Here is a 16,516-nt window from a genome sequence, read left to right as displayed (position 1 = left end):
ATAAACCTGTCACATGGCATTTATCAGTTGGGCACACTATTGGCACTCAGAATGGTTATTATAGCATGTGATAACTTAGGACAAGATGTATTCTTGTGTAACTAAAGAGCCAGACAGGCTTGGATAGACACCAACCTTTTATGAGGAGCTGAGGAGCTGAGGAAAGGTATAGCCATATAGGTTATAAATATACTTATAAATATACTTAAAACCTGATCCAATGGAGCCTCGGCTCATGGTTTTAATAAACCTCACAATAACCTTCAAGATCTCATAAAGCAGACTGCAAGGAAGTACAAATAATGTCAAGTAAGTGAACAGAGCACACTTAAAGATGGCTATAAATCGTATGATTGTTGATGAAGACTGACCGCCATGGCTTATTCTGTGTTATAACAATTTAAATGGAGAGGTATACAGGGAGTGCACTCGCTGTAGCACATTACTAAACATTAAAAATCATTGGTGCAGTGACTGTCAGATCCACCGGGACAGACATTTAATATGAACTTCAAAACAAGGACATACACATTATCAAAAATACAGACAGGCAAAATGATCTGTACAAAGTAAAATCGAACAGGATTGTAAAATTTAAAAACTATAATTTTCCAAGAAAGGAAAAAAAAAAAAATGTAAAAAAATTATAAGATTTCCTGTGACAGATCAGGACTTCAAAAAGGGAACGTCTTTTATGTAAATCAGGACCTCCTCTGTGTTGCCAGAATTTCCACAACATCGGCCCAAATCACATGGCAACATAAGTGACACCATTAAGTAGGAATCAGAAGCAGTCAGCAGATGTTACTCTGGTCCAAGCTGGTGATCATACTGGAATCAGTTTTCTTTGAGTTCTGAGGAAAGCAGTTGTTAAAGCTGGAGTAACCACATAAACTCTCCGAATATTGCTTTCACCCATCATTGGCAGCCACAAGTTGCCCCATTGCCTCCCGAATGTACACTGATTGAATGTCCTTTGTTTTCAGGCAGTAGTCACAAGCCCAGACAGCAGAGGACTCTCTAGTGAGCAGGCTGTAGGCACTTTCTGTCATTCCTGTGCACTCCCTGTGGAACCATTTCTGGCAGGAAGCCTCACATAAGATAGCATCTTGGTCATCGTTCACCTCATTCCTGCAAGCTCCACAAGGGTAGACAAGTCCCGGAGGTGGTTGGTGTCCAGAATTTCCTGTTGGTTTGCTGGGAGGTGGGATACTGTTTACTTCTGGGGTGCTGCTGTTTCCTCGTGTCGCACTATTTGGAGTGAAATTTGGCTGATTCCCATTAACAGCAGATGGAGAACCTACATGTTGGTCTTGGCTGAAGGCATTGGTGGGAGGATTGAGATTCTTACTGTGATCTTCCACACCTGGAGGAAAACTCTGATCGGCTCCAGCGAAAGGACTAGTGTTTGGGGGAAGGCTAGGTCTTTGCATCGTGGGCTGTACAAAGGGGTGGCCAGGGGAACCAAACCTGTGAGGAAATGAAGGACCACCAGGAGAGTTCAACACTGGCCCTGGCCCCATGTCCCCACGAGGTGGCTGGCCCATTGTTGGAGACATTATTGGCCCAAACCCACCCACTGGTCCTTGCATCATCTGCCCAGCAGGTGGGCTGAAACTCTGCCCCATTGGTTGGTTGAAAGGCTGGGAAGAAAAGTTCATATTTCCAGGCTGCCCATAGTTAGGGTTCTGGGGCATGCCAAATCCAGGACCCATCTGATTTGGAGGAAAAGGTGGAGGTTGCCTCCTCATGGGCTGTGGACCGCCAGGGTAACCTGGAGGTACCTGATGTGGCATTCCACCCTGCATACGGAAATTTCCAAATGGCACAGGGTTATTATGGAAGGGAGAGGAGGCAGCATTGACCTTGGGTGCCCCAAAGTCATCTTCAAAAGGATTAGAAGCCACCAAATGGTCTACCATAGGAGTGGGTGGAGGGGCAAATTCAGAAAGATGTGAATAAGCAGGACCCTAGAAAGAAGACAAATAAAAGGTGTAAATACATGTTTTTTAAAAGCCAAAAAGACAAATGTAATCAATGAAAATAGCAGATATATAAAAAAAAAAATAAAAAAAAAAAAATTAAAAAAATAAAACAAGTGACAAAATTTAAAGTCATTTGACAAGCCCATCAATTATATACCTCCCTATAACACAAACATTATATAGAATCATTTGCAGGCAAATATTGAAACAGCTGCTTCCTATTTAGAATCACAGACTTTAGTCTTGACTTTTTTCGTATTCAAAAGTCATTTTACAAACATTATTTATATATAATATATCCATTGTGCTTTTCTCTACCGATGCCAAGCATCTATAACTCTCTATGGATTAACACATCTTGGCATTTCCCAATGACCAGCTCCCATGTTCGTTCTCTGCTCAAAAAATAAATAAATATTTAAAGGGACACTCCACTGCCCCTTTACTATATATACACCCTAAATGAAAACTTGCATGCATTTAATTATGCATTGTTTCATTAGTACATCTAAAAACAGCTTGCAAAATCTGAGAATCTCTTGTCTGCTGCCTTTGAAAGCACTCATTTTCTAACCCCGCCCAGACTTTCTGTGATTGTCCAATCACAGAATTCTGAATGCAACTCAATGAGAAGTCTCTGCAAGGCAGGTGTTCTGAGCAATTGCTACTTATTGACTTTAGCTTCACTGAGCTAATCAACCAGGAAGTAACAGGACCGGTTGTCTGATCAACTGCCTGGGGGGTGTAACCAGGTTCATTTATAAAAGTGTAAATATCTATTGAAATCTGCACTTTTTTCAAAATGTTAAAGGAAGAACTCTTCACACAGCTTTTCAGCAAGCTAAAGTGCTTTACGGGTCTGGAGTGTCACTTTAGGATTTATATAGTACACAATTCAAGCAAATCTGTTTTAGTGTATTTTTTGTGTAAGTCAAAATAATATTCTAGGAATGATCTTTCAGATGTAGGAGATGAATTACTGGCAAAATGTATAAAGAGTAATGGAAACAATTACAGAAGTGCTTATAACTTATCTAAGAGAATATACGTTACAGTGGCTCTAAAAATACCATTATTACTAAAAGAACAAAAACACACACGGTTCGCCTAGTCCCTGCAGGCCACCTTCCTGTCTGCTTCTTAATTAAGGCAGTGGTAGGCTTCTGTATAAGTGTTCCAAATCTTGGGGGTCAATGATAGACGGATGTAATTTATACATTAGCTAAGTGTCAGGCGCTGAGAGAGCCACACTGTTTGAAAACGATGGGGGGTGGGGAGAAGTGGGTGAGACAGCACTACAAAGAGCTGTAATAGGTTTGGTGCATCAAGTAGGGATCGACCGATTATCGGTCTGGCTGTTATTATCGGCCGATATTCTCTATTTTCAGCAATATCGGTATCGGCCAATAAAGATACCGATATTGCTGATAATGCAGACCAGGGCCGACATCAGGGTCCTGGGGGGCTTAGCACACGCTTACTTACCTTTCCAGCAGCTCCCTTGTCTTACTCTCGCGAGTCCCGCGGCCATCAGAGCGTTGCCATGGGTTATGGCACACAGGCCGTGAGAGTTAGACAGGGGAGCTGCTGGGAAGGTACGCAAGTGTGTGCTGGGCCCCCTCTGCACAGTCCATGCCACCAGAGAATGCCATATCCCCCCTCCCTGGCCAGGTAAGAAGCAGGTAGCGGGGACTAAAATATAATTTTTTTTTTAAAAAAATATTTTTTTTAAGTTAAAATAAAAATGCCCCCTCCCATTTTACATACTTGCATTCACTACATTCATTATATACACACACTATACAAACACACACTACACAAAAACAATCTGCATCCACTACACAAGCACACAGACAGACACACACACAGTGTAGCGGAGAGCTGATTTCCCACAGCTGAACTCCACCAATATATCCAGAGGATGCAGGAACAAATACAAATCCAATAAGGTAAAGAACACGATCAGCAATATAGTCCACAGATATCCCATCACCTTTTCCCAATAACTGGACGACACACAGTATCAGGAGCAGAATTGAAATCTTTAATCACACAACTTGCTTATAAAGGGTGCTCCCTTGCAAGGGAGGGATTTACAGTAATCAGTACATTAACCAATAGTACAGTAGTTACCTCCCATACCTCTCCTCCCCTCAGTGTGACACATAATCCACTTATAACTTGTACACTTTTACCCCGATTCTGGATGTACCCCAAAACAGCCTGGTACAGTTATCCAAGTGGTACCCCCTGGTAGCCCTGATCTGGGTGACTAACATATCCAAAATTCACCCAGATCGGACCAGGGGTTCGGGAGTTAGGTGGAGGGTGTAATTTGACCGACCGCACACCAGGTGGTATCCGAAAAGGGTTCCATGCGTTTTGGCCCAGCGGTCGGTCTACGTTCGGGAGATAAAATACATATAAAATACTGCCATCCACGAATAACTTTCCTTTCATCCAAATCCCCTCGTTCGGCACTTTAAAACTGCCGAACGGGGGTTGGATTAGCCTTCCCGTTCGGGAGTTATGGAGCTCTGGAGGTCTCAGCGGTGTTCGGGTAATCGAGTGTCCGATTTGAGTTCCAGACACTCGACGACCAAACACCGCTGAGATTTTGATGCGTAAGATGGCCGCCGCCACGTGTTCGTATACAGAACTGCGGCCACCCAGATACCTCCAACAGTACCTATTAATTTGCGGTTAGAGAAGTGTGAGAGCTTAATAGGCGACACACTTCTCTCTGGGGTGGTCCATTAGTTCGGTAGTTTCCATTCGTATAGAGTACGGATGGAAAGTACCGATTAACATACGAATAATACATAACAGTTAACCATAGCAATGGGAAAAAGAATACATGAATCACAATTGCACTACAGTCTTTCAGGAGAGCCCTAATGCCGTCTGCTACACACTGCATCCACTACACACATTTATTCTTGAAAACAATTTAAAATTTAGCATGGCATGTATATTTTGTGCATTTACCTTAAAATAAATAAATAAATGAAAAAAAATGTTCGGTTAAGAGTAGATTTGTGTAGAAATAGTTTTTTTAAATGGTAAATGTACAGAATATCGGTATCGTTAAGTTATCGGCCTGAAACTTCACAGATTAAGGGTATCGGCTCTAAAAAAATCATTATCTGTCAATACCTAGCGTCAAGTGTCCCTTTACAGATTAATACCAATTTGCAGGTCTAGGATTGTCAACCTGTTCTATTTAGTCGAATACTACAGATATTATTTATAATATTTGGCCCTAGATTAGGATCCAGAACATTTGACAATTGGTATACAGACCCCTGTGAACCAGCAATATTCCTTCTCTCTGCTAGTTTTTTTTTTCCAACTCACCAATTTCAATAAAGACTATTATTATTATTTTAAACAGTTCAGCATAAATTGGTGCATTAATAATAAATCTGCGACAAAGCTTACTCTGTTCTGCTTCTACACAACCTCTGGATAAGTGAAGTATCTAAATGCCACCTGACGTTCATGCCAACTGGTCACTATGCCATGGCAACATGACTAAGCTAACCTAAACACAGAGGATACAGAGGATGGTTCCAACCTGATGAAACTGGTCAATCACCGGTCCCTTTACTCTGCGCTGTGATCCTTCCCAACCCCCTGTTCTCCATACCTGAGTGCTTGACTTGCGACGTTTCTTGTCAGGGCTCTTCATTTGCATGCCTGTAAAAGGAGAAATATGGATAAGTAAATACAAGCATCACACTGTCACAAGAACCTTTTACTCTTCTAAGCTCTACTGCTCTCACTCCACTAACCTTCAGCACCTCTATCCAATCAATCACTCCCCAATCCCATCATCTACTCCGCTCACTCTCAGAATCCCCACTCCAAAACCCTCTTCCCAGCAAGCCACCTCCTCTCCAAAACCCTCCCCAAGCGCATTTAGCCCTCCGACTCCCTACTACCCCAGCACACCTAGCCCACTCCGGCGTCTCTTCCCCCTCCATCTCCCCTCCCTCCCAGCACATCTGCCCCCTCCATCTCCCCTCCCCCCCAGCACATCTGCCCCCTCCAACTCCCCTCCCCCCCAGCACATCTGCCCCTCCAACTCCCCTCCCCCCAGCACATCTGCCCCTCCAACTCCCCTCCCCCCAGCACATCTGCCCCTCCAACTCCCCTCCCCCCAGCACATCTGCCCCTCCAACTCCCCTCCCCCCCCCAGAACATCTGCCCCTCCAACTCCCCTCCCCCCCCCAGAACATCTGCCCCTCCAACTCCCCTCCCCCCCCCAGAACATCTGCCCCTCCAACTCCCCTCCCCCCCCAGAACATCTGCCCCTCCAACTCCCCTCCCCCCCCAGAACATCTGCCCCTCCAACTCCCCTCCCCCCCCAGAACATCTGCCCCTCCAACTCCCCTCCCCCCCCAGAACATCTGCCCCTCCAACTCCCCTCCCCCCCCAGAACATCTGCCCCTCCAACTCCCCTCCCCCCCCAGAACATCTGCCCCTCCAACTCCCCTCCCCCCCAGAACATCTGCCCCTCCAACTCCCCTCCCCCCCAGAACATCTGCCCCTCCAACTCCCCTCCCCCCCCAGAACATCTGCCCCTCCAACTCCCCTCCCCCCCCAGAACATCTGCCCCTCCAACTCCCCTCCCCCCCCAGAACATCTGCCCCTCCAACTCCCCTCCCCCCCCAGAACATCTGCCCCTCCAACTCCCCTCCCCCCCCAGAACATCTGCCCCTCCAACTCCCCTCCCCCCCCAGAACATCTGCCCCTCCAACTCCCCTCCCCCCCCAGAACATCTGCCCCTCCAACTCCCCTCCCCCCCCAGAACATCTGCCCCTCCAACTCCCCTCCCCCCCCAGAACATCTGCCCCTCCAACTCCCCTCCCCCCCAGAACATCTGCCCCTCCAACTCCCCTCCCCCCCCAGAACATCTGCCCCTCCAACTCCCCTCCCCCCCAGAACATCTGCCCCTCCAACTCCCCTCCCAGAACATCTGCCCCTCCAACTCCCCTCCCCCCCAGAACATCTGCCCCTCCAACTCCCCTCCCAGAACATCTGCCCCTCCAACTCCCCTCCCAGAACATCTGCCCCTCCAACTCCCCCCCAGAACATCTGCCCCTCCAACTCCCCTCCCAGAACATCTGCCCCTCCAACTCCCCTCCCAGAACATCTGCCCCTCCAACTCCCCTCCCAGAACATCTGCCCCTCCAACTCCCCTCCCAGAACATCTGCCCCCTCCAACTCCCCTCCCAGAACATCTGCCCCCTCCAACTCCCCTCCCCCAGAACATCTGCCCCTCTGCTATCACCCCTCCCCCATTCAGTCTCCGCTATTTATCCTGCTCTCGCTCTCACATTGTTTACTCTCAGTTTCCCTTTATGCGGCTCTCCGGGCTCTCTCTTACCGGCTTTGGCTCTGCGGCCCGGGATAGTTAGTCCTTCCAGCTTTTCCTGATCAGCGGCCATCAGAGAGAGAGATAGAGGGGCTCAGCGGCCGAGCATGTCCCGGGTGCCTCCCCTGTCTCCGGCCTGGGAGCCCCGGTTCTCGCGGTGTCTGGCCTGGCTATCCCGGGTCAGGCTCGGTTCCCTCTCCGCCGCTCCAGGCCTCTCACAAAAACCGGAAACTCGGAGAGCGCACCGGAAACCGGCCGGTCGAATCCAACTGGAAACCCGCGGGGGGGAGCGCACTTCATCCCGGAGCTAGGGAAGCCAAGCACGTTAAAGCCGTATAGAGAGATCGTCACTCCGCGATTTATTAACGCCACTGATCTTACAACAGGCGATAATAATCTAATAAATCTGTCAAATTCCACGAATGGACCCCATGAGTAAAATGGTACAGCTCAAACCCAGCAACGCTCTATTACCAAGTGGACTACACCATCGCAAGAATAGGGGGGGTCAATTAAAATATACCGTACGCAAAATTCCTGAAATTAACATAAATTTGGAAATGCAGCTCATAGCACGAACGGTATGTATTTGGTTATCTCATGTATCAGCTGGGTGGCTCAAGCGTTCCCCAACACACTCCTCTTCAGCAGACAATGGTGTGATACTGAATCCATTGCGCGCAGAGCATTATGGGAAATGCTATATAAAGCACTGGCTGGCTGTGAAGTGACCAGTGTTCAGTCAGGGTGGCTGAGGGAGCTGTCATGGGTGTAAAATGACTGACCCTCTATTATTTTACAGAGGGGAGGGAGCAGTGCCTTGAGAGTCCTCAGATCCAGGGCAGTAGGAAACAACAAGAGAGCGGGGATATAGTATATTAATTAGTTATGGATTGTAGGGAAAAAAGATTAATTGCACTTACAGAGTGTGGAGCCATTAATTAGCTCCAATCAATGCGCCTGGACAGCATACACCCCGCCTCAAATATTTGAGATTTAGTTGTTGAAAACTACACTAAAACTATAAAATCCAGATTACTAAAATACGACTAAAACTAAAATGGCCCCACACACCCGCACGGATCAATGACCACTAGACTCGCTACTCATCACCTCTATAACCCTCATTGACCAACTGCAAACACCCGCTACAGGGCTACCACACCAATGACAAATACATGCAAGCTCCAACTGCACTCTAAACTCCACGTCATATGGTTACCCTATGTGGTCAACAACCCTGACGAACAAAAATAGAAAAAAATAAAAATGCTACATGTCTGATATGTATAGAATAACTACTCTCAAACCGCACTACCAAATATGCAGTGCTTCTCGTGAACACACAAATGTTATTCCAGGCTTGATCACCTGTTTGCACTTGCTGTTGTGGCGGCGCAATCATGACTATCTAAATTCAACCCTATGACGACAACATAGTCATCACATTTACTTACAAGCGACCAATTAGGATTGACCTCTTCCTTTTTAACCGGGTGCCTCACACCGATCGGTTCCCTTCTGATGAGCCAAGTCGGGCGAAACGCGCGCGTCATAATATGTAGGACTCATGTTTTTTAGATCTTAGACAGTGATTAATAAAATTGGCTCTATATTCCCCTGATATTATCACATTCACCTATTACTAGCCATAGCTTTCCTATTAGCACAGACGTGTGCTTCTGCTAATTACCCATTAATCGTGTGTCTTCAGAGTTCTTTAGATTGAGCTATTCTGCTCCGCATCAATTATTTATTTTACTATTTTTTAGGTTTCCACGATCGTTTTAGTGTGCAGCACTTTGGGTGATTGCTAATTGCAATTTTTATATCTTATGAATAAATGCTTTTTTGTTTTTCTTTTTGGCTCAGTTTTACATCTGTACTATAGACTCCTATATCTATTGTGGAGCTATATAGTACTTTAATAGACTGCTTTCTTCCCCAGTACCTTCCCATTGGTACACTACTTTCAAACATTTTTTTCTATTTCTACTAGGGGTTACCCCCCTTCTCTCTAGTGTACCACCTTATGCTGTATCCAGTGTGTTTTTTTGCTGTCTAAGTATGCACTAATAAAATAAAGAATTTAAAAGAAATAAAAATAAAATGGCAATTTAGTCAAAACACTATGACTAAAGCTAAATTGAAATTTAGTTTTAGTCATAGTCCGCCAAAATTAATACTGCACAGAGTAGCTGTGTAAGGGGCAAAAAGAGACAGACCAGAGCTTGGGAGAGAGATACATATAGAGGCTGGGAGAACATAAAAAGACACAGAGGGGCTAGTGAAGAGGTGTTATTTAAACCCATAACATTTTAGTTATGATGACTAAAATCTACTAGAGATTCAATCAACTAAAACAATTCAGATGGCCAAAATACAACTACAATTAAAATGGCTTTTTAGTCAAAAGGCTAGGACTAAAACTAAATTGAAATTTGCCACCAAAATGAACAATGCTATGGATATTAACTTTGTATCTTGGTCTGGGTATATAAAAAGTAAGCAAGCAATAACACTTATATAGTGTAGTGTTTTGAATATATTAAAAGGAAACAAATATATGCATAGTGCACACTCACATATTATGGAGCTTTCTGGTGGCTCATTTTAAATAGCGTGGAGTGGAATGATCACAACTCTTGGATATATGTGGGTCTCCTACTCTTGGATGTATGTAGATAAAATGAGAAATAAAGCGTAGTGATCACAGTATATAAAATCCTTATTTTAACAAGAAATGTAACCACTGACTTAGCTCAAAAAATGGTTTTGCTCAATCCAAAAGCCATAGTAAAATAGTGTCCCGGCGTTAACAGGATAACAGAAAACAAAAGTACACCAATTGTATAATAAAATTTAGGAAAAAGTGTTCTGTGCTTTAAGGCACTTACAGTAATATAAAGTGCTTAAAGGACCACTATAGGCACCCAGACCACTTCAGCTTAATTTAGTGGTCTGGGTGCCAGGTTCATCTAGGATTAATCCTTTCTGCTGTAAACATAGCAGTTTCAGAGAAACTGCTATGTTTACCTATGGGTTAATCCAGCCTCTAGTGGCCGTCTCATTGACAGCCGCTAGAGGCGCTTTCACGCTTCTCACTATGATTTTCATAGTGAGAAGACGCCAGCATCCATAGGAAAGCATTGAGAATGTTTTCCTATGGACTGACTGTAACGGACCGTTTCGCCCACAAGAGGATAAAAAACATTTAGGCGATAATCCCCTTCCAGATAGACCAGCAGATACTGCAAGCACCAACTCCCGAACAGGAAACACACGAACCCTGGAATAGCTGAACAGGAAAAGCATATAATCTGCTTACACTCCTGGCAGTCAGCATACAATCCAATTCCCCCAAAAACGAGACAACACTTCGGTTTGAGGGTCAAGCAGAATCTCAGGTGCTGGCACACCCAGCCTGGTTTTTATTACAGTCTTTGCAAATACAGGACCACCCACAGGGAGGTATAAAACAACCAATCACATCACAGTTACATCTCACATATTCCCTCCCCCTATCCTGAGAGGAAACTCAATTACACATACAGTTAAAACATACTTTTTACCCAACTTTCATAACTCTAAAACCATACATCACATTCACATAAAAATTACATATTCACAATCAATCCATTCAGGGGAACATCATATTAAAAAAATGGCATGAATCAGACCAGGGGTTCAAAAGTTAGTAAAAATATCTTTTGGGGCCTGGCTGGCACATGGCTATCTGGCCCAGACCGGTTTCAGAGTCTTCTATCCTGGAGATAATTGAGAAGTAATTCAGTTATCTCCCAGGACAGAGACAAGACTCCATTATGCACATGGTGAGCACAAAGCATTAAAATACTATAAAATACACAGTCACATTTTATACATAAAACACAGACATGTTACATATCCCCAGATAGCTGGGATCTGAGCGCACAAAACTACCGAATAGCGCTCAGATCCTATTCACACAGTTCAATTGCCATGGAGCCGAAGTATTTAACTACACGAATGGGCTCCATGGCATAGCTATCTGGGTTAACACATTCACATAAAGTCGGGTCCATAGTCCAAAGGCAAGAGGCGGGCAAGCAGCCCCGTCCAAGGACACGTGGCGTGGTCGGTTTCGCCACACTGACCGCATGCGCGCGGCTCTTGCCGTGCATGCAGCCAATGATGGCGAAAAGAAGGAGGAGAGCTCCCCGCGGCGGGGGAAAACAGGTAAGATTTAACCCCTTCCACCCTCTAGAGCCCAGCAGGAGGGGGGCCCTAGAGACCCTATAGTGCCAAGAAAACGAGTATGTTTTCCTGGCACTATAGTGGTCCTTTAATAGGAGGTAAAGCTGCTTCCACACATTAGTAGGAACTCTCCATCCTACTTTACTTAGCTAGAAACAGACACTATTTTACAAACTAATGATAAATAGGGAGAAGTGTGTAGCGCTAAATAAATTAACACTTAACCCTAAGGGTTAAGGGATGTGGGGTGGTAGAAAAGTCTCTAAAATGGACAAATTAAATAAAATATAGTATAGTACAGTTGTGAACAAGTAGTGAGTATAATTCTTTATTGGAATCACTCACGTGGTTTAGAGCCAATTAAGGACCGGTTCTAATCACATCCGCTGTTGTGTACTTAAGGTGAAACACACCCTATGCTCCCCCTCGTAGGAGCACTCGTGATTGGATGTATCACAAACTCCACTCACCAATCACCTGCTTCAAGCCATTTAAACCGGAACCAGCAGCATCAACATCACCAATTGAGAAAGTGGAATTTAATCGGCGAAACGCGTTTTGGATTCTACACCACCAGTACTATTTTGTATGTGTCACACCCACCTGGAGATTCGTGGAGCTGATGGAACCCAATTGCAGCGGAACAGCAATCCCTTACTATCACGACCCTTAGGAGCAACTGGAAGTGGAGACAGGGTCCCAAAGGGTCTGTGGTGGCGTGGAGGCCTTTAATAGAAAAATTCCAGGAAGCAGGAGCAGCAAAAGTCAACGAAAATTGCAGTCAGGCAGCAGTAGTCGATCAATCTGGATTTAGGTCAGGAAGCAGGCGGGAGCAATCATCCAAGGAATCAAGGATCAGGAACCAGGAACATAAGCTGGAAATTAGGGCAATAGGCAGGTATAAAGCAATAAGCAAAATAACCAAGCACTGACTGAAAGGTGTGCTGGGTTTAAATAGGTGGCTGAGATCACATGACCGGCCACCTCCCACCAGTAGGTGGAGCACACAGGGGTTATATAAAGAGGTCACAGACTCGGCCCTATCTTGTTTTATACCATGGTCCCTGACCTGTTCCTCCCCTGCAGCTCTCCTCCTCCTCCTCCCTGTGCAGAAATAGAAGAAGCCACCGCAGACCCAGAAGGGGAGCCTTCAGGCAGGGCCGTTTTAGCCGCGAGGCAAAAAAGGCATTTGCCTTGGGCGGCATTTTCCAGGGGGCGGCAAAAAATGCCGCCCCCAAATGCAGAGTGAGGCTCCCAGCCTCACTGCGCCACGCGAGGGAGCTGAGCAGAGTGCTCAGAGGAAGTGCACCCTCGCCAGCCGCCCGCCCGTGCCGCCCGCCCAGCAGCCACTGGACCACCAGGGAGAAAGAGAACCCCTCCCCCCAGCATTCCCAAAGGTAAGGAGGGGGGGGGGAGGTTAAATAAAAAAAAAAAGTGTTAATGTGAGTGAGTGTGTGTGTCTGTTAATGTGTGCGTGTTTGCCTGTTAGTGAGTGAGTGTGTGTGTGTTTGCCTGTGAGTGTGTGTGTCAGTGAGCGAGTGTCTGTTAGTGTGTGTGTTTCTGTTAACTAGTGTATGCGTATCTGTCAGTGAATATGTGTGTGTGTGTGTGTATTTAAAAGGCGGGGTGGGGGGGAAGGGTTGGGTGGGGGTGGCTGAGTTTTTTCCAGCCTAGTGCGGGGGGGGGGGGGGGGGGGGGGGAGGAAAGGGGGCGCCTGAATTTTTTCCTGCCTAGTGCAGCACAAAACCAGGATACACCACTGCCTTCAGGAGTGGTGAGAACTGCGATTCTGCCGCATGGGCGTTGTGGGCGCCCAGGGGCAGGTGAGTACCCGGCCGTGCCATGACAGTATGTATTTATATTGTTTTTATTTTGACTATAATAAATGTTAACTATACTTTATATGTAGTCTGGTGGATCATCTATGCTACTGGAAAGAAGGGTAGTGTCACCTTTTATTGACACATCTGTCAAAATACTTAGAGCCAAGTCAGAGGCTCTAAACAAGCTGAGTAGCAGCCTGTATTTTTAGATTTCTCTATTATACTGAGGATTTCTACACCAGGGCTAGCTTTGCTTTCCTGTTCTCTCCTGCTTTTATCTCCATTATCGAGGTGATCGCCTAATATGGACGCATAGTGTGTGTCACCTTAAGTACACAACAGCGGATGTGATTAGAGACAGTCCTTAATTGGCTCTTAACCACGTGAGTGATTCCAATAAAGAATTATCCTCATCACTTGTTCACAACTATACTATATTTTAATTTTATTTGTCCCCTTTAGGGATTTTCTACCACCCCACATCCCTTAACCCATAGGGGTAAGTGTTTATTTAGTGCTACACATTTATCACTATTTATGAATTATATTAAAAACGTTTTTAAAAACAATAACAATAGAATAAAGTTACACACTAACTTTGAAGAAGCCTGTTGACTAGGTGAAATGCGTTAGTGTGTTACTTTATCCTATTGTTAGTTTTTAAAAGCAGTTTCTTTTTTTTTTTTTAGTACTTTATTTTTGTGTAAAAGTCTTGTCACAATAACAGCATACAATAGTTGGTGTACATTAGGTATAAGACATGTTCAATTACAATATTCCATACGTATTGTCGGTAGTTCTGTGTCTGCTCCTAGTATCAAGCATGTTATATAACAATGACATTTCACATTTTATGATATACTCAAAACTTGGATATCTAACTATCGGTGTTCCTGGATCGATAAACTATCTACGCTATTGTGATCCTTTTAACCAAATTAAATCCTGAATTTCGGTAGTGGTTTGTGTCACCTTTCCCTCTTGGTGCTATCCTGGTCCAGCCAGGTTGTGTGATACCTATGTTGCTTAGGGATTTGGCACTAAACCCTTTTCCGAGATTGGGATAAGAAGGAGTTAAGTAATGAAAGAGACGAGAAGAGAGAATAGAAAAAAAAAAAAAAGGGGGGGGGGAGGGGGAGTAATATAGGAATAGTGGAGATGAAGGGGAGGTGTGCGTCGGGTCGGTGGGAGCCGGGGGTGTCCGATGCCTCTCCTTTCATGCTTATCTATTGAAGGTGTCTCTTTTAAGTGCATGCCTCGCCCAAAAGGTCTTGAAATTATGCGTCATAGGTTACGTCATTCGCGGAATAGTTCGCTACTTGTCCATGGTTCCCAGATCTTTTCGAATCTAGCCATGGAGCCGCGCACCTTGGCTGTCAAATTATCCATGAGATATACTTCCTTCAAATTGGAAATCACCTTCCGAATGGAAGGTAATTTTACCTGTAGCCATGACTGTGCTAGTGTTCTTCGTGCTGCCAGTGTTACTTTATGTACTAATTTTTGTTCCCTGTTAGTCCAGTCATCTAGGGATCTATTTAGCAGGTACGTCCAGGGGTTCAGCTCGGGCGCCCTGTGGAAGATCTGTCTAAGTAAGTCGTATATTTTCGACCAGTAAGTTTGTACCTGAGGACATTCCCACCACATGTGGAGATATGTGCCCCTGAGGCCACATCCCCGCCAGCAGTCGTCGGATGGTGTTTGGTGCATATGAAATAGTTTTACCGGGGTGGTGTACCACCGAAACATGGTTTTAAAGGATTGTTCCTGGAGGGATACACATATGGATACTGCATTGTTCGCTTCCCATATTTCTCTCCATTCTGTTCCCTCCAGGACTTCTCCCAATTCTCTCTCCCATGTCTCAGTGTATGTGAGTGTTCCCCATTCTGCTGTTTCCGAGCATATGTGTGCGTATATTGTCGTGATAAGTCCTGCTGGTGTGGATTCGTTTAAGCACATTTTTTCATAAAATGTCAATGGGGTTTTCCCTGCTTGTTGTACGAGTGGCCGTCGTGCGAAGTCTTTAAGCTGTATGTACCGGAAAAAATCCCTGGGAGTGAGATGTGTCTCCTGTTTCAGTCTTTCGAATGTGACTATGCCTGCGCTTTCATACATGTGGCAAGCCCTCTGTAAGCCTGCTCTTTCTAGGTTTGCGAATTCCCTGGCCTCCATTCCCGGAGGGAAGGCCCTGTTTCTTAATAGTGGTAGTAGAGGGGAAGGGGAGCTTGCCAATTTATATTTGGATGCCGATGCGTCCCAAATTCTCAGTGAGTTTAATATTGCTGGGCATGTGGTTCTGAGGATGGGTCTATCTTCTCTGGGCACCCACATGTGGTATTGTGGTAGATCAGGGCCAGTGAGGTGGGACTCCAGGTCCACCCATCTCCTTACTTCTAGCGGTGTATGCCACATGGCCACCTGTGCTAGTTGCGCCGCTAGGTAGTAGAAATAAAAGTGTGGGAGCCCTAATCCTCCTCTCTGTCTATGTCTGTATAATATGTTTCGGGAGATTCTGTGGCGCCGGTTTTGCCATATGAAGTTCCCGACTGCCTTTTGCAGTGGGGCTAAGTCGGATTTTAACAGTTTGATGGGTAGCGCTTGAAACAGAAAAAGGATACGGGGTAGCACATTCATCTTAATAGTGTGAATACGCCCGATCCAGGAGATAGGTTTATCCTGCCATTTATCCAGGTCTCGCGTTAGTGTTCGTATGAGTGGTGTATAGTTTAAGTGATACAGTTTGGTATGGTCATTTGGAAGTTGTATCCCTAGGTATTTTATGTGATCCCTAGCTATGGGTATGTTATGAGTAGTCTGCAACGCCACCGTGTCCTCCGCGGACAGGCCCATGAGTAGGGTACTAGATTTTCCCAGGTTGGCTCTGTAGCCTGAGAATGTTCCAAAACGAGACAGGACTTCGTGTAGTGCCGCCATCGACTCCTTCGGATTTGTAACTGTCAGTAGGACATCGTCTGCATAGGCAGACACTAAAAATTCTTGTCCTCCCACCGTTATGCCGTTTATATTCGGGTGCTTGCGCAGCGCCTGGAGCAATGGTTCCAGGGACAGCGCAAACAACAACGGGGAGA

General features: G+C 45.4%; 1 protein-coding gene across 3 annotated transcripts; it reads right to left on the bottom strand.

Annotated features, from left to right (window-relative positions):
* Positions 1-216: 216 nt before the first annotated feature.
* Positions 217-7,574, bottom strand: PYGO2 (pygopus family PHD finger 2). Of its 3 annotated transcripts, none has more exons than XM_063439036.1 (3): positions 7,378-7,574; positions 5,563-5,684; positions 217-1,970 (listed from the first exon to the last, which is right to left on the bottom strand). In XM_063439036.1, the coding sequence occupies exons 1-3, from the start codon at positions 7,436-7,438 to the stop codon at positions 912-914; spliced, it is 1,242 nt and encodes a 413-aa protein (XP_063295106.1). In that variant the 5' UTR covers positions 7,439-7,574; the 3' UTR covers positions 217-911. The 3 variants fall into 3 exon arrangements, with proteins under 3 accessions (XP_063295106.1, XP_063295107.1, XP_063295108.1); XM_063439037.1 differs by having other exon boundaries at positions 5,635-5,684; XM_063439038.1 differs by lacking the exons at positions 5,563-5,684; positions 7,378-7,574 and adding an exon at positions 5,530-5,549.
* Between the last annotated feature and the right edge of the window lie 8,942 nt (positions 7,575-16,516).

This window comes from Pelobates fuscus, chromosome 13 (genome assembly GCF_036172605.1).
Source record: "Pelobates fuscus isolate aPelFus1 chromosome 13, aPelFus1.pri, whole genome shotgun sequence".
NCBI lineage: Eukaryota > Metazoa > Chordata > Amphibia > Anura > Pelobatidae > Pelobates > Pelobates fuscus.
Note: the sequence above shows the minus strand (reverse complement) of the source record. Positions and strands in the feature narration are given on the sequence as shown.